This window comes from Tympanuchus pallidicinctus, unplaced genomic scaffold (genome assembly GCF_026119805.1).
Source record: "Tympanuchus pallidicinctus isolate F22 unplaced genomic scaffold, pur_lepc_1.0 scaffold32, whole genome shotgun sequence".
Classification (NCBI taxonomy): Eukaryota; Metazoa; Chordata; class Aves; order Galliformes; family Phasianidae; genus Tympanuchus; species Tympanuchus pallidicinctus.
This window is the reverse complement of record NW_026294750.1, coordinates 433,350-454,852: the sequence shown is the minus strand read 5'-3', so window position 1 is coordinate 454,852 and position 21,503 is coordinate 433,350. Positions and strand designations below refer to the sequence as shown.

At 44.8% G+C, this 21,503-nt stretch overlaps 1 protein-coding gene across 4 annotated transcripts in view; it reads right to left on the bottom strand.

The window, feature by feature from the left end:
* USP49 (ubiquitin specific peptidase 49) overlaps window positions 1-21,503 on the bottom strand; it is a 32,154-nt gene continuing 10,651 nt past the window's right edge. For 2 of the 4 annotated variants that reach the window (XM_052697995.1, XM_052697996.1), the window contains exons 3-9: window positions 18,691-18,736; window positions 17,640-17,784; window positions 15,313-16,723; window positions 13,355-13,559; window positions 11,426-11,534; window positions 10,511-10,716; window positions 1-8,270 (exon numbers count right to left, since the gene is read on the bottom strand). In XM_052697995.1, coding sequence (XP_052553955.1) covers window positions 8,080-8,270; window positions 10,511-10,716; window positions 11,426-11,534; window positions 13,355-13,559; window positions 15,313-16,695 — 2,094 coding nt within the window. In that variant the 5' untranslated portion in view covers window positions 16,696-16,723; window positions 17,640-17,784; window positions 18,691-18,736 and the 3' untranslated portion in view covers window positions 1-8,079. The remainder of the gene's footprint in view (window positions 8,271-10,510; window positions 10,717-11,425; window positions 11,535-13,354; window positions 13,560-15,312; window positions 16,724-17,639; window positions 17,785-18,690; window positions 18,737-21,503) is intronic. The other 2 variants (XM_052697998.1, XM_052697997.1) reach the window with 2 other exon arrangements.

The window sequence follows — 21,503 nt, the reverse complement described above, 5'->3', positions numbered from 1 at the left end:
TGAAATTTTTCTTTTTTTAATAAGAAACTTCAGTTTACAAAAAGAAGGTGTAAAAAGAGTAAAGATTTACAAAAATCATAAAAACATGATTTTTATTTCACACCCGAAAGACAAACAAACAAATCCAGTCCTGGGCTGTGTGCCGGATCCTTGTTCAAAAGGAAAACAGAACCGTGGGAAGCCGTGGGTAAACTGCAACCACCAGAAGGGTGCATGGATCGTGTGTGGCTGAGATGAAGCTGGTGCACTTACTGTACAGGAATCAGGGCTCTGTGGGAAGAAGCCATTCGGTGTTGCATAGCATGTTTGTGCACTGGACTCAAACTACAACTTGCCTTTAGTGACTTCAAGTCCCGCTATGGGTGGTGAAGCTGTTCAAGGGACACTGAAAGCACGACATGAGGCTGACGTGGGAGCTGTAGCTTGAATTCAATCAGAGACAGAACGCTGCAGCTCCCAGAATACGCTGCCTGAAGAGCAGAATGACTTCCCAGCCCTGAGCGTTGTGGCAGTCTGACTGCAACATGGCTTTGGATTCTTTGGGCAGTTATGCACAGGGTTTTAAATGAAAACATTCTCTTGCAGTTGTACTGCCTGTGTTTTGCGACTGAGAACTGCCCCAAAAGAGAAGTGTATTCCACTACTGAAACATATTTTAAAATGCTGTTTTCGAAGCAGAAATTTTAACATCTTGTAAAGAAATGGATTATCTGTACTTCAAAAGGATGTCAAATTTTGCAGGAACGGTTTTGTGAAGGAAAAGGGGATTAATTAGAACAGTAGGTCATTTTGTAGTTAATCTTGGTTTTGATTTAGAACACACTGATCTCCTCCTGAGGCCTGGGTTCAGCAGGGGGCAGTTCACAGTTAAGTACATAAGGCTGCCATAGGTGACTTACTGGCTGCTGTCTTCACAAACAACTGAAATAAAAGCTGCTCAACCTGCAATCAGAAGCAGTGCTTCAAGAGTGTTTGCACCGAGCTGCGAGGCAGCCAGATTGCCTGAACACATTCAGTAATTAATTGGATTCTCTCGTCGCTTGCTGCTGCCTTGAAGCGTCCTTGAAGCAGAGGCAGCCTCAGTCTGGAGCACAGCATGGGACACAGCAGCTTAAGTCATTAGTGACAAAAGGAGCAGAAACTCAGAGCAGATACCAGAGGCTGTTCTGACTTAAAGCCCCCACAGAAGTGACTGGAAAAAAAAAAATCAGAAAAGCCACCAAACTCCAGTGTTGATCCTCACCCAGGAAAGCAAAGTAGCTTTTTACTCATTTTCATAGTGGCTGCAAGGGGATTTCATACTGAAAGAAATGCTCGTGTTCTAACCAGCCTGCAGCAGCACCCTTCCAGCAATCTTAGAGTGGGATTAACTTCAGAAGCCCTGAGGATTAGCTTTCCTTCTACCCCTGCTCAGGTCAGCAGTGGAACTTCCAGGGCACCAGCAGAAAGGGGGGCTTCCCTGGCAGCATCCCTTGCAAGCCTGTCTCAACTCAAGGGAGTTTGCCTGGGCTGCACTTTTCTTGAAGACAGTTTTAACCATCCTGACCATTGCAGCTGTTTTCACCCAAAAGAAAATTGGTTGAAGTTTTACTGGAAACAAACATACCTACTTGTTCCTTTCCTGTAAAACTCTCATTTAGGTAAATGTACAGAAGGCTGTGCCTTAAATAGCTGGTGGCTGCTTAACCAAAGCTGAAGCACACGAGAAACAGGGCCTCTTCCAAATGGGCTGAAGGTTGCCAGTGGCATGTTCCTGTACTCAGCACGTCTGACAAACAAGCTGTACACTTGGTTTTCACATGGATATTTGGAGTTCATCTCATAGCAGTAGGCAACAGCCATAAGGGCCAGGCTTCGTAACTTCATTTAATAAATATGAGGAGAATGAAGATGAGCTAGGAAGCGTTCATGAGTCAGAGGCACGGAGTTGTGCAGAACAGACATTGCACTCCCTGTGCAAAGGAGGAGCCACGTGGGTAAGCCATCTGAATTCCTCAGCTACAGATTCCGTTCAGTGCCCCACAAGCTGGCAGTGGCATTGCTCATCTGCAAAGCTCTGGTTTGTCCATGTTATCATACATTCTTTAGCCTCGCGAATCCACAGACGCTGCACTGATTCACTCATACTGACTCAGTGTAACAATTATCCCCATCGCATGGATATGGTTCTCTAAGGAGAGAAGGCTACAGCCCAAGTTCTCGACACTTAGCACTGCCGTGCTGGAGGGGCGTTTGTTCCTCTTTGTTCCTCTTCAAGAGGAGAAGCACTCAAAAGCCCTACATTCCAATGAAGATGTGCTCACATGGAAAGTGTAAAACAGGAGCAGACACAGAGGGAGCCCTTTTCTACCCCGCAAAGTCCGAGTTTGAGGAGTCAGGGCCAGACCCAGCAGTTCAGCACGGAAAGAATCACATTCAGCACCTGCCGCCTCCACGGAAAGCGCGTTACTGAGACAGAAGTACAAATCAAATGGCGTTCAAATCATCAACTGCGTGATCTCTTGTTTCACTTCCAGCTACACAAGCATTTACAGTGACATGGGGGGCTTTAAGCAGGCAGCTCCCTCTAAAAACTCGAGAATTTGGGGTCCCGTTCCTTAGGAATACTTAATGGAGAAGCACCATTCATTTGGCAGTACGAGATTAGCAGTAGGAGAAATGTTTGCACCCAGACTGCAGCTGATGAGACTGCGTCTGGATTTTGTTAATGTCCCTGCCAGCAAAATACATGGTCCTCTGACACATAAGGTCACCAAATCCAGTGCTTCCCATTTCTCCTGGAAGTAAATCGCTGCTGTGCTCAGCTTGGCTTTATTTGTCCCCTTGTTTCTCCCTTTCTCCTTCCTGGCCCCCAGCCTGCACAAAATCAGTAGCACAGCACTGCTCTGTAACTGCAGTGCATTCCTCCATATCATGCACATGCTTCGGGACAATAAATAGCAGTGGTTAAAGCCAATTCTGGGCCCATTGGGCTGGTCTTGTCTTTTTTTTCCCCCACCTCTCTCTACCCCCCACCTTCCCTTCTGGAAATGTACTTTCCAAACTGCATTAGTAGGACCATCGGATCTCTCAGAACTGTTTTGGCCCACCATGCAAATTATCATTTACACAAATGGAACCCATTCACACACAGAGAATCACAGAATTTAAAATAAAACAAGCACAACAGGAGTGGCCTAAAGGCACACCCCTTAAATCAACTAAGACAGATCATCACCAACAGGTACAGCTGACAAACACATTCTGCTTTTCATCATTCAGTCTATGCTGTGGGTTTCAAAATTCAAAAGCCTGCCGGAATGCTTCAGATTCCCATCTGCAATAAGCAGGCATCAATATTAATGTAACGGACATGAGATACCACTAAATTGAGGTTTTATATCCAAACCCAGGTTTGGGACAGAAGGCCCCTTCCATAGGCACAGCTCCTCTACCAAAAACTCCCCATGGAGCTTCGATTCCTCGCTCTGCACCACACGCTCTGCCAGAGCTCAGCTTAGTGACTGACTGGAAGGGGCTGGATGACACGAGAAAATCTAAATCCAACTGGCCTCTGAACAAGCCGTTCCTTGAATTATGACATATACAGACATTTCAAACATGTAAGGATAAAATCATAGCCTCTGAGCTTGCTGGTCAACTTCTTCATATGGACATGAAATGTGAAGATGCCAGTGATGCTGAGAGTACCTACAAAACACAAATCTGCTGCTTCAGTCAGGACTTATTTCCCAGTGTTTCTGTTCCATGCAAAATGTTATTGGATACAAGGCACCAAATCTAAGGAATCATACAAAATTAGCTCACTAAATTGTGTTGGCAGGTAAAACTAATCCTGTCTATTGTATCTTCCATAAATACTTCTCATTTTGCAGTACTGTTACTTCCACTGGAGCTTATCCTGGGGTCTGGCAGCAGCCAGAAGTTTTGTCAGGATGCAATTAAGCACATTCGGGCCTGGGGATGTTACAATCAGCACAAGTGTGTCTAAATTACCCCCAGGACAATATTTCAGTATCTGAAGGGGCTGTAAGAAAGAAGGGGGCAGACTCTGGCAGGGGCTGTGATAGGACAAGGGGAAATGGTCTCAAGCTAACAGTGAGGAGATTTAAGTTGGACATTAGGAAGATGGCTTTTGCCTTTTAGAAGCAAAAATAACTTCTGACAGTGAGTCCACAGGATGCACTCAGTGCTTTTACTGTTTCCAATTACATTCCTGTGCTGAAAAAGAATGGCTGGAATCCCCTAAGGAAATGGGGGTGACACAGCCACCAAGCAGAGTCTGACGTCACACACTTAATGCACATTATTCTGTTTGCTGCTTCATGTCGACAGCTTCAAAGCTGTGAGAGAACTGACAGCTTTGAACAGAGAACTTCAAACCAGACCAGAGAACTGTTCTGGTTGGAAACAGCGGGGGAAAAAAGTGTCTTTTTTTTGTTGTGTTTTTTTTTTTCCCCCATTGCTTTGCAGAGAAACTGTTTTTGCAGTATGCATAGTTCAACTTGGGCATGCAGGTAGTAAAGTGGTAACAAAGGCAAATTTATGCAACTAACTTGCTAGAGGCAGAATGTTAACTAAAATAAAGTATTTCCCAATAACTACAGCCAATGTTGCAGCCTATCTGGCCACGAACACATTAAGGTTCTTCATTCTTAAAAGCAAAAAATTAACACTGGTTTACGTACAAGTTGAAGAGAAGAGAAGAAGGTTGTGCTGGGAACAGTTCTGTGCCAAGAGCTGCGTACTCACAACACTGACAGCCTGCAAGTGTCCTGTGGTTTGCTTTGCTTCAGACAGCAACCTGCACAGTGCCAGGAGTCTAACACTTGCTCTCAGCATCTCTCAAGGCAGCTGGCTTCTTGTTACATGACTGAAACCCCAGCACAGGTGTGCCTGCATGTACAGAAACAAATTCCACTCCCAGTTCAACCAGAACAAAGGTTCTGATCCTGCAGACAGAGCTTGGGACTCAAAAGCGTCACCTCCACACCTGAGTTAAGTTAGATCAGTTGCTTAGGTGCTTGCAGGAGTAGAGCCTACATTTGGAATGATTCTGAATACACACCTGGATTGGAGCAGGATTTCAAGCCACACCATTAAAGGAGGGACAGAGCTTGCATTACAGGCAGCCCACGGGCAGGCATTCACTTCAGTGGGCTTCAGTCATTGCAAGCTTGATGTTTGTCTTATTAATATGAAGAGGTAACTTCCAATTTTATTTCTGGCAAACAAGACACTATAGAACAGTGTCACCACGGCAGGGACATTGAGCTATGCTTATATGAAGATGCCTACAGCAGACCAACAGAAACCAAACAGCATAAAAAATGCTATACGCTATCGCTTCCAAATAAAAGCTGAATATCTCAGAAGCCTCACAGTGCTGGAAAAAGCAAGTTTACTTTGAAGTATAATTCATTCCTTCCCTATCAGGGCAATATTTTTCTGACCGCAGTATCTCCACGTCCCAGCGCAACCAGGCTACGCGGAGAGGTCACTGATGTCAAAACTGTCAACAGCAAACACGACACAACCTGCGGGGCACCCAGCTGCACCCACGGCTCATGGGCTGCTCCCACCCCCCTCTGTAATCTAGTCCATTCACATGACAACCCTATTTCTACCTGAATACAAATACTAATGCAAAACTCTCAGTCAAAAGATGAGCATTCGTAGCAAAGTCTTGGCTCACTACAGCAACAACCATCAATCTGCGCACAGACGGCCCACAAGGCGAGGGAAGCAGGATGCAATCACAGTATGTGGCAGTCACTGCAAACATGACTGCTCCATTTTCCCTTCACTTCTGAGATTAAGGAGGCAGCACCGAACACCTTTTTTCCTTTCATTTTCCCTGTGAGACAAGCAGTCCCCACAAAGCTGCACTCTGCTCTAATGAAGCCTCCAGCACAGATCTGAACACCACAAGCATTTCATTTTCATTCTTTCATGAATGTCAACTTCTGCCTGTGCTGAAGCCAGACCAGCTTCCCCTGCACTAAGCTGGGTCATTCTGTACTCAGTCTGGCCTATAATATTTTTATTTATTTTTATTACTAGTAGGGAAAAAAAAGAGCTACCTAGTAAACACGTAGATATGCAGACATTCACAGGAAATCCTTCCAGACCATGCAACATTTAGAGAAACAGAATTAAAATCTTTTAATTTGTTCCCATAAGACTGTTTCAAACTGATTTGTCTAAAAACAAACAAACAAAAAAAACCTCCACAAAATAAAGCAAGCATACAAACTCAAATTATTCTTAATTGCTAAAAATCAGGCTGAAAAAGTGGCACACTGCTCAGACGCAGAGGAAATGGGATTCTTTATGGACAGAGGAGACGTAGAGCGGCGCTGTGCTCCAACAAAAGAGGAGTTTGTTTGCTCTGCTCATCTCTGCATGACTGAAGTGATTAACAGCAGCTGAAGTGCCCACAGGAAATCAAAAGTTGAAGTAGCAGCAGTGAAAAAAGAGCAATTGTGTTTGGGGGATTTTCCTCTTTGCCCACTCCAACAATAATGCACAGCTGTCAATTTGTGGCTGATGGCCAATGCCAGCCAGGATGAAAGCAGGAAGGGGAAGAAAAACAAGCTTCCAGCTCCCCTACCTGAATACTGCATCAAGTGCTTGAAGAACTGCATGCTTCAACCCATAGCTGCTTCAGGAAAGAAGAAAAAAAGAACCAACAAGAAATGCAACACATCTCTTTGCAGTCACATATTCAGATTTGATGACAATAAGAAACATGAGCAGCCAGACTCCAAACTACAAAAATTCCTGAGGTCCAACGGCAGGCTGAGGACTGACCAGAACCAGTCAATCAGAGCCCTGTGTTCTACAACCATGATACTCACAGACACATTTCTGTAACTTTTCGAACTGAGGAATACGACAGTTAACTTAATTGCCTCCCTTTATGACCCAGCAGGAATAACAGTTTCACAGGTTAAACGCTGCCCACTGCACCTGCACAACCCCACTGCCTTCAGTCATTCAGGGCCTCGTGTGACAACCAGTTTGTCAGTATTGCCACTGCAGGTGCAGTCAGCAGCACTTTGCTCCGGCTCCGACTGCTGTCACCTCCCTTGGAAAACAAACCAAACCAAAACAAAGTGCTCGTCTGCCAGTGTAAGTTGCCTCCCAGTCACTGCTTCTGCTGTCACAGCTGTGCAAGTCAGGGTTTTCACTTCTTTCTAACCCTGATCAGCAAAGTTATGCCAGCAGAAACGTGCAGTGCAGGCCTTTATTTTTGCTGCCAGTGCACACAGATGTGACTCTGATCACACAGGTACGTTCTTGTTTTATTACAAGGTGTTTGTTTTTTTTATTTGTTTTAAAAAATAAAACAAAAAACATTCTCCAGAGCAGAACTGTTTCCAGAATTACATTCCTAGCAAATTTAGCTGCCAGTTCAGTTCAGCCTAGAGAGCAGACTATGAAGTGTGCATAAAGTCCCAGTAACACTGAGAAAAAGACCTATTGAAAGAAATTGCCTGCCATTTGTTTGCCTTTATCTGAGGGCAAAGAAATCGGTAGCACAGATAGCTGAGGGCTGGGCAACCGTTCTTCTTGCTGATGAACGTCAAACACTTCTCCAGCAAGAAAAGCTTTTAGGGCAGCCAGCTCCAACTATTCAACAGCCATAAAAGAAATACCCGGGTGGAAATCCTAACGACAGTTAAAGGAAGGTACTAAACCTGCTCCTTCTGGAGGTTTATCAGCACTACGACGATCTGAAGGTTTTGTGATACCAGCTGAATGCTGCTATTTCTTGGTTGTGCTCATTTCTTATATGCCTTACTCAATTCCATTTTAATATGAGACTAACGATACGAAGCATCAAACTCTTTGCTTTGAGTAATTCAACAACCTTGTTTAAAAAACAAGTTTCTGACTACAGTCTTACATATGAGAACTTGATACATTTCTCCAAACCTGGGCAAACAGCACCACAACCTGATCCCCTTCCTGCAGCCAGCCCTTTTCCCTACAGAGAGGAAAGATGTGAACACTAATGGTTTAAAAAACAAAAACAAACAAACAAGAGACCATTAATTGAGTCATAGTTTCCCATCATGGGAATGTCAGTCTTCTGTCTTTATCAGTATTTTTGGACAGCACCTGAGCTTGGAGTTGTTTTTCTGAGATTCTTGCTTTGTCCTGCACGGTTCTTTGAGTGTAAAAAAGAATGTAGGCCTGGGTTTTGCACACCTCCTCCACGCTGCATACATTCAGTTTGGAGTCATTGCAGTGGACCCAAAAACCTAGGAATCAAAGTGAGAAAGAAGACATTACTAGAGGAGGCATCAGAGACCCATAGCATCTTCTGAGTTGGAAGGGACCATTAAAGATCACCCAGTCCAACTGCCTTGCCATGAACAGGAACATCTGCTGCTCAGTAAGGACGCCCAGAGCCTGGTCAGGCCTAACTTCAGATGCCTCCAAGGATGGGGCATCCACCACTTCTCTGGACAGCCTGTTCCAATGCCTCGCTGCTCTTACTGTAGAAAACTACTTCCTTATGCCCAATATAAATCTCCCCTTTTTCAGTTTGAAACTATTTCCCCTTGTCCTATCACACAGACCATGCTACAAAGCCTTCTTTCTTATTAACCCCCACTTTAGATACCGAAGGTCTCAGGTCTCAGATCTCCCCACAGCCTTCTTTTCTCCATGCTGCACAGCCCCAGCTCTCAGCCTGTCCTTGCAGGGCAGTGTCCCATCCCTGGGATCACTTCTGTGGCCCTCCTCTGATGTGCTCCAACAGCTCCACATCCCTCCTGTGCTCAGGACTCCCCGTCTGGATGCAGTGCTCCAGGTGAGGTCTCAATGCAGAGCAGAGGGGCAGATCCCCTCCATGGCCCTGCTGGCAGCACTGCTTTGGATGCACCCAGGATACGGTTGGCTTTCTGTGCTGTGAGGGCACAGTGCTGGCTCCTGTCCAGCTGCCACCCACCAGCACCCCCAGGTCCTTTCTGGCAGGGCTGTGCTCCATCCTCATGCCTCCAGCTTGTACTGAGTGCAGGCTGCCACAATCCAGGTGCAGACCTCACTCTTGGCTTTGCTGAACCCGTAAGGTTCTCTTGGGCCCACTGCTCAGCCTGTCTGGGTCTCTTTGATGGTATCCCATCCCTCGGGTGTGTGACCTCACCACACACAGTTTGATGCCATCTGCAAACTTCCTAAGGCTGCATTCCATCCCACTGTTGATGTCACTGATGAAGATGTTAAAGAGTACTGGTCCCAGTACCAACCCCTGACACCACTCATCACTGATCTCCATCTGGACACTGAGCCACTGACCACCACTCTCTACGTACAATCCCATAACCACTTCCATTAAATGGTCCACCCATCATATCTTCCCAATTTGGAGAGAAGGATGTCGTGGGGGACGATGTCAAAGGCCTTTCTGAAGTCCAGACAGAGGGTATCAGAGGCTCTTCCCCTGTCCATTGCTGCAGTTACACCACTGTAGAAAGCGACAAGGTTGGTCAGGCTGGACCTGCCCTTGGGGAAGCCATGTTGGTTATCCCATAGCACCTCCCTCTCTTTTATGGGCCTTAGCATAGCTTCCAGGAGGATTTGCTCCACGGTCTCCTCTGGCACTGAGGAGAGTCAGACAAGGTGCTTTTTCCCTGGGTCCTTTCTACTCTTCTTAAAAAATGAGTGCTATTCTGCCTTTTTTCCAGTCACCAGGGACCTCTGCCTGATCACCAGGACTTTGGATATCATTACGAGTGGCTTGGTGACTGCATCAGCCAGTTCCTTCAGGACTCAATCATTTCCAATTGCATTCTGGAATTGTTCATAGCAGACATCCCAGAGAAAAAGGGTTATGTAGGAGAAAAGGCACCTCTGCCTTTTCCCCTAATGAAGCTTTCAGAAAGAGTTTCTAATATGGAAAACATTTTACCATTTCTGTGCTGTTAACATGGTTGACAAATATCAAATGATAATCTAACCAATTTCAAATGATGGCCCCAAAACTCAATAAGGAAAATAAGAATTCCCTGGAGAAAGCCAATTTGTACCTCTTTCTCCATCAGTTAAAAGGCAGAAACAATGCTGATTCAGTTGAAGAAAGAGACTGCTGGAAATTCACAAAAACCCTGAGGATGTCATTCATGAATAGTTCCTGTCCAGTTTCAAAACACTTTCTGTTTATCTCACCATCCCAAGGATGCTGAGAAAAGACCCAGCTGGATTAGCTTCACAGAGTTACATCCCGTGAGAAAATGAAGCATTCATGCTGTTAACAGTGAGCAATAAAAGGCATCCCAAAGCGCCGCACAGCAAAGAGCAGCAATCTGTGCTCTTTACACACACACCATTAAAAAAAAAAAAGACAACGTGCTACCAGTAATACATGCTGGGAAAAAACTACTGAGTGTCAGGAAACTTGTTTCTAAACAACCTTGATATGAAGCTTTACAATACACTACATCTATGGAATAAAACACAGATTTCTTGCATTTGTTTCCCTGTAATAAGGCACACGCACCTCCCTCTGTGTTGTAGCAATATGCTGTGTAGTGTCCTGAGCCAAACCCTTTACCATGATGCATCACCACAGCGGAGAGGTCATAGACAAAGGTCTCTTTGTCAAGAGAGGAGAGAGAGTCCCTGCAGCAGTAAGGTTCCATGTTTAGTACCTGGTCAAAGAGGACATGGACCCCAATCTTCTCACGGTGATTGCGTTCAGACCACCTGCAAACACAAGAGCATCATCAAAGCCTCTGAATCTTTCTTGGCAGTGGCAGAGGGCTGCAGGAATGGAAGACGAACTCAGGAGCACTGCAGCACAGTCTGAGGAGTTTTCCTTCAAGTAGGCACCACAACTTTTTCATCTGCTGTCACTTTAACATCTACTGCAGTCATCTTTGGCATAAAACTGCTTCTGTCCCTGATGCTTATTAGCTGAAGGCATGCTTTAGATTTATAACAGCCAATTTCAAGAAAACAGAACACTTAATGTAAAGGTCAAGCACAATTATACAAATATAAAACTCTCACATCTCATAATTACCTACACTAACATTTTAGAAACTTCGTATTTTCAACTGTGTTTAAGTCTTAATTCAACAGATAAAGAGCTGATACAGGCAGTAAAACTCATCCCATCTTTCACTCAGCAGATCAGTTCACCTGCCTCACAGCCACTGCTTCAAGCTGTTTGCAAGACCAGACAGATTTGCTGAGCACAATTCACAACACACTGCACCGCATGAAAGCGTGTGACAAACATCAGTTTTTAACACTGGTGTTACTCAGTGTGCATCACACAGCTGGGCTGGGTAAAACATTTATAGGCACACACTGCTCAGAAGGTGAGGGAAGCTAAGAGGCCACGCTGACCTCTTCTCTCCCACAAGACAGCAGCTGTGTGCCTGGCAGCTCCCTGCACTGCCCCACTCACCTGAATCGTTTAAGGTGCAGCCGGAGGACCTGAGGTAGTCTGTAGATCATCAACTGCTTCTTAGCTTCACTCAGAACAAGAGGCTTGGGAGAAGACTTTCGTCGTTTGCCTATGGGAAAAAAAAATCACAGCAAAGATTGTTAAGGTGTCATTATTGTTATTTTTAATGGAAGCCATGCTTGAAAATATCTAAAGCTTTTTTCTTTTTTTTTTTTCCTCTTGTGATGCTGATAATCACACAATCAGATATCAAACCCTGAGCTGTTTGTGCTGACTTGTTGCTCTAAGAAGTGCACCAAAGCATTTAGGGGAAGCCAGGCCAATGGCACCCAGGGCTGCAGCAATTTCAACAGGTGAACTACCAGCATTCAAATCACAGCCCTTGACACTGTATTCTTTAAAGTACTACTTTGATCCATTTACCAGGCCATCACAAGATGGCTCCAAGATATTAATCCAAGTCAGAGGAAAAATGCTTCCAGCAAGGTTCGACTTCCAGGAGTTCTGACTGCTCACAAAGGAAAAGGAACTGCTAAACAGAAACAGAAGAGGGAAGAAAGGTTTCTCTTCCCAGTGATCACTTTTTCCAGTACACCAAACATACGACTGCACCATGAGGAAGACAGGTGGCTGTCAGTGCTTCCAATAAGAAATGTACCTGCTAATTAGACTTCTGCATCTCACCGCACCAGGTTGGAACAGATGGTTGCTCCTCCTCTATCTCATCTGACAGGCAGTGCCCCCAGTAGTTTTTGGCACTCAGATGCAGGCTGTCTGCCTCTGCCTTTTTTTTTTCTTTTTTTTTTAGCTGGTTAATATTTCTGCAGCCATTTAACTCTGGTGTTCAGAAAGAACCACAGGAAACTGAGTTAAGGTAAAAGCTGCACTCGTCCGTGCTGACACTCTGCAAACATTACTTGTGAATCTGAGCTGTATTTGGCTTTCAGAACAGCTAAGAGAATGGTTACGTCCTAACATTTTGGGAATACGCTCAAGAGCAGATTCACACACTGATAGCAAAAAGATTTCTATGAATGCTTGCTGCTTCAGCTGCTTAGTTGCCATGTAAGTTGAATTACTGGGATTTTCCACACAAGAGGAGGAATATTTGCCATAAATACCTACACACAAAAATTTCAAATCCAGCTTATCAGAGTAGCTGAGCTACATGATTAAACACAGGGGTAAAACTATTTTCATATAATGATCTTGGTGTAGGGAACTGCTTTGGCGGGGGGTTGGACTCGATGAGCTCTGGAGGTCCCTTCCAACCCCTACAATTCTGTGATTCCGTAATCTTGCAGTCAGACCTATGCAGGAAAGCAGAAATAATCTTCCAGCTGAGCGCAGCAAAATACATGCATTCAAATAACAGACAATATAATAACCTGAACCTTCCATAATAATGTCAGTTCGTTGCTTTTTGTCCAAACACCAATAGAGAGATAGAAAAACTAACCTGGTGGCAGATGTGAGAAATCCACAGTTGTGATTTCTGGTTAAGGGACATGAGGGAACAGATGACATACAGAAAACTTGTTACAACAGCTTTCCTGCCACACAGATGTGAAAAACATACAGTATAATGGCCCCTTTTCTGTCCTTAAGTCCAACTCTTCTGCATCCAAACTCTTGCAGTTGCCTTCCTTCCAACACACAGAGTGAGAGCAGCTCTAAGCAGAGCTGTATTAAATCCTTGGTAAATCGCACTGCTTAGTAGCAGAGACAACAGAAGAATGACTTTTTGGTTCCAAACTGATTCCTGAAGGAGCAGCAGAAGCCACCAGCAGGAAGATACAAAACAGCATGAACAGCAATATATGTACTGGTTACAACATGTACGATTTGTCTTGAGAACACAATAGAAATCTCTCACTTGGAAAACACAGTGCTTCTAACTGGCAAAGCCAGCAGCAGCTCTGGACTTACTGTTGCATTGGTCACATGCATATATCCTCCCTTCCAGAGCTTCAGTTTCTGTGAACTTGGCCAACATTTCCGTCAGCATGCACTCTGCCTGGTTAACAGGGATAATCCCCTTCTCAATGGAGTGATAGCGCTCAGGAAACTCCAGGGAAAGATCCCAAAAGGGCTCAACGGTGTTGGATTTGTAGTTGCATGTTATACAGGTGACCTGGGAATTAAAACGTTTACACACAGATGAAGTTATGCACACGGACACTTGCAGACAGGCATTAACACTCACACCTCAACAGCACCATCGTGCCCAGCAGGCAGTGTGTTTCCACAGACACACAAACACTCAGTCGGTCAAGAGAAATGCTGCTTGCTTCCAGTTTGAAAGCTAAACCTATCCTGAGCAAGTAAGTTAAACTACTTCCCTCAGATCTCCAAAAATGGAGACAATATTCACCTGCATGGTGTTCAGAGGAAGAACATTACAGGTGTAACACAGGCATGAGGTTTCCTCACAGCTGGCAGTAAGCAGTTTGGAATTGCAACCAGTAAACGTTAGCATTAATCGTGCCACTTCCTCCCACTGTTTCTCTATTTTCCTTGCACATTTCATCTGCTAACCATGCAAAAACTATTCATGACTGAAGCGCAAAAAGACAAACTTCAAAAGCACTCGTTTTCTCACATCATCCTGGGGTACTGTTAGTGAGAACAGGAGAAACGTTCTCAATTAAACTCAGAGGCAACAAGTGAGAAAACGAAGAGGTAACGAAACCAGAAAGCAGATTCAGACTTTGCATTCTTATGGAAATCATCCACCAGGAAGTCAGCTTCCAGCCTGGCCCGGGCTCTCCGGCCAACTCCATCCACTGAAGGCACCAGTGACTGCAAGCCACTGTGGATAAGGAAGGAAGTCTTAGAGGGGTTAAAATTAAACCCAGTCTCTGTATACAAGTTACGCTGAATAAACAGCTTGTCCAGTTATTTACAGCGCTGTAAGTAATAACAGATAAATTACATGATTTGTGAACATCTTCCCACAGTTAACTAGAAACACTGACCTTGGGCACAACACAACTCCAGCCAAGAGACAGGGCTGAATAAAGAATGATTGGTTAAGAAGCACACAAGAATTTCATGCAATGCAAAGATGACTCAGATGAAGCATGACTTCAAGCATTCTTTCCCTAAAAAAACCAAAAGCTTTAACTTGAAAAATACACCTTTTCTATTTAATATTTAATGTGCACTTATGAGTTCTTGTGAGTGGTAAGCTTAGTAAGACTGGCACTAGGAAAACTGCACAAATACTAATGAGATCACACCTACACAGGGCGCCTCGCGGTCCGACCCTGCAGGCCCTGGAGCATCAAGTTATGCACACATTCATTTCTCCTGAAAAGCAAAAGTAGCTGAGGATGTTCACACACACTGTGCTTGAGGGTCAGCCTTGTGGGCACAATGTGTTTCAGACAGGGCAATGGCACAAGAATAAGAGATCAAGCAGTTTGACAGCGCGGGTGCAATCATCTGCTGCAGAAGTGTATGTTAAGCACACTCAGTATCTCAAGATGACATTCAAATGCCTGCAAAGAAAAACTGTCATGAAAAGCTTCTTCTTCAGAGCATAGGATGACTGCCCTCTGTCCTTCATCATATTCTTTGTAGCCACAGAAACAAAAGCAAAGAGATAAAAATTACAAAGATACTTTAAAAACACAATAAATTTAAAACTAAGAGCTCAGAACTTCCATACCAGAGCAGATGTCATCCCCAAGTGGCACTAAATTAACAACAGATGTGAAAAGCATCAGAACCCTGAGAACCTGCACAGCAATTAAGCAGTTTTCATTCTCAGGAGGCACTCCCAATCAATTCCTCTCAGTATTTGGTGGTTTCTGAAGAAACAAAACCTTTGCTTCTTGGTGCTAACCACTCCAACTGATTTCTGTGCAAAACCAGGTGCGTACCTGACTGAGCAACTGCCCGTGAAAAATGGTGTTCACCACCTTGAGGACCTGCTTGGTGAGCTTCCTCTGCGAGAAAGGGATGAGGATCCTGCGCTTTGCTCCTTCCGACTCCAGCTCCTGCTGCACTTTATCCAACAGCTCGCATAGGAATTCCTGAGCGTCCTGCTGATCGTAACCTCGGAACGCCGGGATCAGACTCCACACAGAGTGCAGCATGGCAAACGGGGACACAAGGGCCCACTTGCCAGACCACATCACTCTGAAGAGGGTGTGCAATTCGTGACAGAGGGAGATGTGCTTTGAACGCGGTTCCTTGGGTTGGATTAGTTCTAAACTCCTGCTTATTGAGGAGCTGCCATTTAAGCCAGCTGGCAAGCTCTGCGTGCCGTATGATCCCACTTTGTCAGTCCTCCCTGACTCGTTAGCAGCAGATCCATTTGCCAATCTGCCAGGCAACCTAGACTTCCCGTTCACAGTTTTGGCCAAGAGTTCTTCCGTTTCACAGAGATCAAGTGTCAAAAAACATTCTCTAAATTTCTGGAGGTGACTCAGCACTTGCAGAATAGAGTTCATGTAACATGTGTTTCCCAGGTTCCTCAGACCCGTCACCCCGGGAGTCATCAGATGCTTACGCCGGATGGAATAAAACTGATTCAATCTGCTGCTCTGCATCTGCCTTGAGGTAGGGGAAGCGGTCGCCACCTCCCTGAATTTCCTTGGAATCAAGTTCTCTCTGTGCACGTGCGACAGCAGCCTCGCACTCTTCCTCGGAGGAGTGTTTGCCAGCTCCTCCAGAAGCTGTCTCTTCATCTCCTGCCGTCGCCGCCTCGCCGCCTCCTTCTTCTTCTCCAACTCCTCCATCTGCTTCTTTTGCTGTAACTTCAGCTGGCCTCTGGAGCTCTTACCAAACCAGGTCCGCAGTGCCTTGGCAAGCAAAGACTGGCGCCTGTGCCAGAGAGCTGTAAGCATCTGAGATTGTCCCTGAGGGCTCCTCTGATGGCTGCACACGTCCTCTCCCAAAGTCATGGATCGCAGCGTCCTCCCGCTTCTCGTTGATGGATCATGTTTTTGACTTTTAATCGCTGACAGGGAACTTCTCAGCAATTTCAAGTCACCCTCCGGGTTATCATTCAAGACATAATCTTCACAAAGGTAACAAAATACATACAGATCGTTCACTTCCATTGCCAATGGATGTCTGGTTTCTTCAAAGTGTTTTAGTGCATGCTCCTCCATGTACCTCCCACAGGCTACATGGGAGCATTTCAGACAAGCCCAGATTGATTCAGTTGTCTGGCAGTCCACGCAGTGCCACTTCTGTGGGTTCAGGATAGAATGGTCCTGGGCGAGTCGTAGCCGCCCAACATGTTTGCATCTATCCATCTCTTACAAAAGTCTTCGCTGCTTTGACCTTGTAAGGCAAAAAAAGATAAAAAATAAAAAAACCTCTGAGCCAGTACACATCTAAAATGATCTCTTTTGTACTAGATGTAAAGACCTACAAAAATACAGGTGTTGTGTTATTCCACTCACAGTTTTCCTTCGGCCAACTACATTATTTTCACGCACAATTTCTTTAAATGCAGTTTTCATTACCAGCAAAAAATACTGGACTGACAAACCGTACAGAATCAAACTGTCTAACTGTGTGCTAAGGATGGCCCAGACAGCCAGCATGCCCTACCCAAACTGTGGGGGTTTTTCCAGAGAGAAAAAGATTAATTCAGTCCACACATACATTTGATCTTTAGCTGCCCTCTGGAAATTGATACGTATGAAATGAATTTGGAATTTGAATGCATGTCATCAGGAACCAGACAAGGGTTCCAGCTTTCCACAGAAGCCATGAAAATATCAGACAATTGCCATAACCAGAACAAATCTATACGCAACCCACAGCTCTACATTCTACCTGAGGTCTCCAACTTCCTCTCACTTCCCCAAATGTTCTAATGTTTAAAAAAAAAAAGCACAGGGAAGAAATGAAATATGTAACAACTTGTTACAGTAAACCTAACGGAATGGCTGCACCTGTACATGTGTGATGAACACACAAACAAAAAAGCTGATTCTCTAAATTAATATATTGTAACAGAAGAGAATTCCAAACTGGGTATTACAATCATAACTGTAGTGTGAAAAAGCTTTCAGTCCTTGTCCCGTGTGTTTTATAGGAGAGATTCGGCTGTGCAAGGAGCACAGGCAGAACAGCAAAGCACAGCTGGCAGCACCACGGCACTTTGTGCAGCCCGACGTCCCAACACAACCCAGACAGATCGCAGCACCACAGCAGCACCCAGCCCCAGCCGCTGACACGCAGTACTCACTGAGTCCCGTTGAAACATTCCTTCCTCTGCAACGCAATGCTCAGAGCCTGGAACATCCCCATTTCATTCAAAGGAGTCTTGGCGGTTCTTCGAGAATTTAATTACTACTTAAGTCTTCATCCTAAGGAAGCGCAGCTTCAAAGCCCTAGAGAGAGAATATTCTCGTGATGCACATAAACTATGAAAGCCAGCAAGGTTGCTTTGAACAGAATTAATCCCCTCAGCTACAGAGAACACGTTTATCCCAGAGAACAGAGTTATCTGGAAGTCCAAGCACGAGCGCGCTTAGGAACCCAAGCATGCAGACGTTAAGAAATTTCACATGGAAGAGACCCTCAGGAATTCCGTTTTTCTGTTTTAGTTTCTGATCATCCACAAATCTGCCGATCACATGTAGCCTCCTCGTCGTCAGCCTTTTGTAGTGGGTGACCCAACATATGGCAGCGGAAAAATCTGAGCAAAAACATGGAGCAAAAACGTGCATCTCCTGCGATGGCTTCAATTTTGGCTGCTTTGGTGACTTTGTGAAAGTAGGGGGGAGGAGAGCAGCGTGGGGGGAATCTTTCCTGAATTAAATTTCATTTCTGGATGATTTTTCAAACAAAACCAAAATGAAGTCATGAATGGTTTTCAAGAATGAACTGCAACAGAATAAGATGGGAAAGAAAGATTGGAAAAACCTGCAGTTTGCAAAAAAGATTGGGAAAATAAAGTATGTGTTGTAATAATCCAAGAGAGACTAAATTAGCTTGCTTATGTCCCTGTGGCTACAGAACTGCAATATGCACAGTACTGAGAGGAGGGACAGCAATAACAAACACAAGGTGGTTACAGATGTCACAGATGGTGTCAGATCTGGTGGAGAGAATGCTTAGTTTAAGAAAAACAGAACACTTTCTGAGGAACAGGGTTTAATATAACGAAGGAAAGAGCACACTTTCTGAAAGCCATGGAATAAATATTTAACAATTGCCTGCAAACGTATATAGAAAATCTGTCTGACCAGGCTAAGACAACTTATTTTAGCGGACCTAAAATGATGCACATTTACCTCAATTGCAGTCTTTTTCCAGTGATGCTGCTGCTAAAGACGAAATCTGTTAAAGAAAAAGACAAATAAAACGATGTACCACAAAGGCCTTTTATTCTTCAACTCTCCTCTACTTCAGATTAAAGCACAAGCGGCCACTTCAGAATCAGTCCCAACGCAGTGACTGCAGTGCCCGAACCACTCCAATGTCCCCCCAAAGCAGCTCCAAGACTGGCTGCAGCTCTCACTTGGACTGCGTTCATTCTCTCACAAATTCCAGGACCTGCAAAGACACTTCTGAGAATCCTACAGTAAACAAAAGCACAGCTTTGGTCTCCTCCTTCCAAACTGGAGGCGTTCCTTCTCACCTTTCTCTCCCCTTCTTTCCTCCTTTCCCTCTTCTTTATTTTTCCGCTCAAGTCCTGATAGAAAATTGTGGAATAATCCTGTCTAGGCTTGGAGAGACCAAGTGGCATCGCATAGATTCCAGCTTGAAAGAGTATAGACACTATGGTAACATTGACAGCCTTCATTTACATAAAAGAATACTAATTATGTTGTATCATCAACATCTGTGATTCTGCTCACTGCCATATGCGACAGTGTTGGGAATTTAACCCTTGAGTCTCACCAGCATATCCAGTTTTTCTACCAGGAAAGAAAAGATGGGCTTTCTGAATGCTGTTTTCTAGAGACTGAGGAAGCAGCTGCCCAGCACAGACACTCAGCAGCTCCGCAAGGTCTCAGCACTCAGTATTTTCAAAGAGTGCTGCGTTTATTCTCAATTTCCAAGGGAAAAAAGCCACCAAAAAGGCAGATATGCTGCTGGTTTCAGCTGGGTAACAGGCTACAAGGAAATCAATCACACACCAGATACAGTGCATTAAAGAACCATGTTTAACAATGAAGGAGGCTGTGGTGTATGAATTACAGCCTTTTGTCAACAGCTTTTGCTTTTCCTGTGTGGGCCACTGAGGTCTGTTTGAAAAGGACAGATATTTTAACAACTTTGTTCAGTTAACAAAGCAGCTTTGCAGTGCCTCAATTCAGTCTCTCTCAGGACAAAAACACCTCTCCTATCACACGATATTCCACACCTCCTTCTCTTTAGGCATCTAAGGATGCTTCCCTTGCAAACCTCGGCCCTGTGAGCAAACAGCACACATACACAGGGCTTCCCCGCAGGCTGGAAATGCACGGTGTGACTCGGCGCAGACGACTTACATTACACGTCTTTTCAACTCCCTCTCCTAGGACAGCCCCCAGGGAACATCTCTGGTTTCTGGTCAGTGTGGGTTTAACACCAAAGCTGCCCCAGCATCCACCCAGGGCTCGCAGTGAGTGCACCTGGCTGCTGTGTGAGCTCAGCCTCCACCAGGCTCCTCAGCTCAGGATTTCCTCCTCCTGTTACCTGATTCCCTTTTCTTGACCCCTCCAACGAAAGCAAAAAAATAAATGAAGTTGGCTCTGTGGTGCTGTGCAACACGTGCTAGCAGCAGGCAGTCTGAAGGGTGAGCCTTGCCAACATGCCAACAGATCGCTGAGTAAGTCAGCGAAAGGCACACGCAGTCAATTAAGGGCAAATTAAGGGCTGCATTTGTTCCTCTGCTTTATGTAGGTAAACAAACTGCATGCCACAACCTACCAGAGAGAATAAAGACAACACACTGGCAGGGGAAATTAAAAAGCTATGATTAGAGGAAAGCAGGAAGATGAGTTAGAACCTGCATGCTGTTGCACAAGGTGGGGGGAAAGCCTGAGAATATTGGAGGCTCTGAAGACATTTCACAGGGCAGTACGGCTGGGTCGTGGCCGGACTCAAGGATCTTTAAGGTCTTTCCCAACCTGAGCAATTCTATGACTTTAGGATTCTATGATCCTGAGGCTGCTGGGAGCCTCTAGCATGAGGCACGAGTAACCAGGTTTGTGATGGAGAATCAGCTCCCTGCATTTTAAGGTCTTGGATACAACAAACACAAAATCTTCTCCTGGTAGTTACAATACATTGGGTTTATATCTTGGTTTTGCAATTTCTTCCATCAAATTTATCTAATTTTAAATAAAGCTATCTAGTGGACCTTTCCTCCCCTTCTTGAACCTTTTCTTTCCCGAATATGGGACGGAGAAAAAGGGCAGCAGGAACAATTTGATTGCATACAACCAAGCAGCTCTTCCCAGCCTCCCAGGAATGTTCTAGAGATAGCCTGAAAAATTCTCACTTTGCAAATGACTTCCAGTCCTTAAGCACAAAGTCAGCCTCTGCCTTCTTTACCTGTGTGGCTCAATCCTGGGAAAACTTAAGGCAAGATCCCATCAGAACTTTAATAATCAAATGCAGCAAAACCAATTTTAACACTGAAGGAGTGTTAAGATAAAACACATGACTTCATTACGTTCCTTTGTACCACTGTTACACATTTGGAAACTGATTCAAGACATCTGTACAGATCTGTTGACGTTCACTACTTTCTTTCTCTACATCAACCCTCATGAAACAAAAAAGGTTTTGGGTCAGGAAAGGTGTGAGGTGCTCAGCTGTGGAAAGCAGACACATCATCCATTTGTCCAATGGATCCAGAATAAATACAAGTCTGGAACACCGACACCAAATCCTTCACTGCAATCTGGAAGTCACCTCTCAAAGACAGGTGAGAAGCTCAGGCTCAGTGATTCTTAAATTCCTTCATTCCTCTCCTGGGAAGGGCAAAAGTGAAGCACAGCAGCATCTCACCAGCCCATGGGTGTAAGTACCACATTCAGTACAACACGTTTGCCTTCATGTGAATCTCGTTTTGTCCTAAAACACTTCAGGCACAGCATCCTGAGGTGCTCCT